Here is a 2,500-nt window from a genome sequence, read left to right as displayed (position 1 = left end):
GTCTTTGCCATGTTAAAAATACATATGGCAACGACAATTTGCATGCGATGGGGTCTCGAACCCATAACGTTACTGTTGCGACAACTCCGGCTGGCCGCAAGAGGGTAGCTCTTCAGTCGAAGCCATCCATCATTCCAAAAAAAAAAAAAGTGTTATCAAGAATCGGGTCTATCTTGAACCGCTCTCTCGACTTCTTGATTTCATGGATTCAACCGTAGCCATCGTTAACTTATAGATAGAATGAAGATGACGTCACTCAAGCCTTTGTTATTGTTTTTTGCCATCCGCGTTTATGAGTAATGCTCACTGAACTGTATTAACCTGACTATAGACGTTCATGGATACACACCGTTTTGTGTGTTGGTCCGTTATACTTCTGGATTGCAATGTTATGAGCTTCTTAGCCAAGCGCATACTATCTATAGATAGAATGCGCTTGGCCAAGGAGTTCACAACATTGCCATCCGGAAGTGTAACGGACCAACACACAAACTCTGTGTAACCATGAACTTTTATAGTCTGGTTAATACAGTTTAGTGAGAACAACTCACAAACGCGGATGGCAAAAACAATAACAAAGGCCTGAGTGACGTCATCTGCATACTATCTATAACTTGACACCGACCAAAAAATAATGTCAAAGGACAGGTCTTTTACCACAAAAGAAAACAAATCGTGAGTTGTATTCAATAGTTCAACCATTGAGATTGCTTGTTTCCTTGAGCTCTACTACCGACAACTCACTGACCTCTGCACAAAGCTAAAAAATGACGTCAAAATATAAGTCCTAGTGGATCTCAGCATAGCCATCGTTATGTTATAGCCTGATACTGAAATCCAAAAGGACTGGCAGTTTGACGTCATTAATTGGTTTTTGCACGTCTAGTAAGTTGTGCTCATGGAAACAAGTTATTTCATTGGTTGAACTATTGAATACAACTCACGATTTGTTTTCTTTTGTGGCAAAAGACTGGCATTTTGACGTCATTTTTTGGTCAGTATCAGGCCATAACTTTACGAAGGCCACGATCTCAGTCTCAGGCTATAAGTTAACGATGGCTACGATTCAACACACAAACATCGCGAAGTTTGTTATACAGCAACTTAGCTTAACAGCCATATTATCAACACAAACAGATAACATAGAGACGACTGAGACATTTATTAGTAAGCTCCGATATTGGGAGAGAATAATAATTCAGAAAAGTGACTGGAGCAGGCACTTACGTTGTTAAAAACAACAAATGATGTGAGTAGGAAAGTGCCAGAGGAGAATAGAGAATAAAAACTTCGCGCTATGGGGGCTCGAGCACGAGGACGACTACTACTCCTCCTCCTCCTCCTCCTCTTCCTCCTCCTCCTACTCCTCCTCCTCCTCCTCCTCCTCCTCCTCCTCCTACTACTACTACTACTACTACTACTACTACTACTACTACTACTACTATACTAGTAATAATAATAATAATAATAATAATAATAATAATAATAATAATAATAATAGATCCAATAATAATAATAATAATAATAATAATAATAATAATAATAATAATAATAATAATAATAATAATAATAATAATAATAATAATAATAATAATAATACCGCCTCTGATACAATCACCACTACCACTATCTCTACAACAACTACTCACCCCAGCAATAAAGAGAGGGAGCTGATAGTCCCTCCCCCCCTGCATTTTGAATCCCCATTGCTGACTACCGTCCCTTCTTCTCAAGGCTACTGTCTCGGATGCACCAGTGGCCATGTCTGTATTTTATTTACTTTGGGATATTGGGTCGTTCGGGAAAAGCTCAACTGAAAGAAAAAGAATATGTAGATAAGCACATATTAAACATTCATTTGACCTATTTTCTCAACATAGTAATATGTAGGGATGTATCATGTCCCAAAAAGTGAGTTTAAAGATCAGATTAATACACGAGATTCCCTACAAAGCCCGATTATTCGTGGGCGAATCAACCGATTGCACTGTGTCAACGGAAGTAACTCTTTTTATCCAAAGAACAATCATATGAAACTTTGTGTCACAATTGGATTCAGTAGTCTGATGTCACGCCACCCGGCAACGGCGGTCATCTTGGTTCTAAACAAAGAAAATCATTGCTTTTCATTCTTCATGCTGGCTATAACTTTTCATATGCCTTGTGATCAGAATGTGTAAAAGTCAGAACATGATCAAATTTATGTTTGTTTTTTTTTTCCCTCTGGATACGCTTTTATGCTCGCCGGGGAAGTATTTCATACGGGCGTCCCCCGTTGTTCCGATAGTTTAGAGCCAATGTTACTAAGTTACCATGCGTCATACATTAGGAAGGAAGTGACGTTACGACTGTTGAAGAGTATTTCTAATTTTCCCTCTCTCCGACCCACAATTAATGAGTGTTTTTAGAGACTGTTTCGTGAAGAATTGTAGATACAGAAATACACAATCAACATTGTACACATTAGTTCATTTTTCAAATGCAGTGATAGATCCAGTTC

At 38.4% G+C, this 2,500-nt stretch overlaps 1 protein-coding gene across 1 annotated transcript in view; it reads right to left on the bottom strand.

Moving 5' to 3' along the window:
* The window catches only part of LOC144970705 (uncharacterized), a 20,043-nt gene that overhangs the window by 14,167 nt on the left and 3,376 nt on the right, over window positions 1-2,500 (bottom strand). The window contains exon 2 of the mRNA XM_078910621.1: window positions 1,650-1,813. Coding sequence (XP_078766747.1) covers window positions 1,650-1,763 — 114 coding nt within the window. The 5' untranslated portion in view covers window positions 1,764-1,813. The remainder of the gene's footprint in view (window positions 1-1,649; window positions 1,814-2,500) is intronic.

Source organism: Berghia stephanieae, chromosome 4 (genome assembly GCF_034508935.2).
Source record: "Berghia stephanieae isolate SIO BIC M18660-M18661 chromosome 4, UCSD_Bste_1.3, whole genome shotgun sequence".
NCBI lineage: Eukaryota > Metazoa > Mollusca > Gastropoda > Nudibranchia > Aeolidiidae > Berghia > Berghia stephanieae.
The sequence above is the reverse complement of the archived record's forward strand: the minus strand, read 5'-3'. Positions and strand labels throughout refer to the sequence as shown.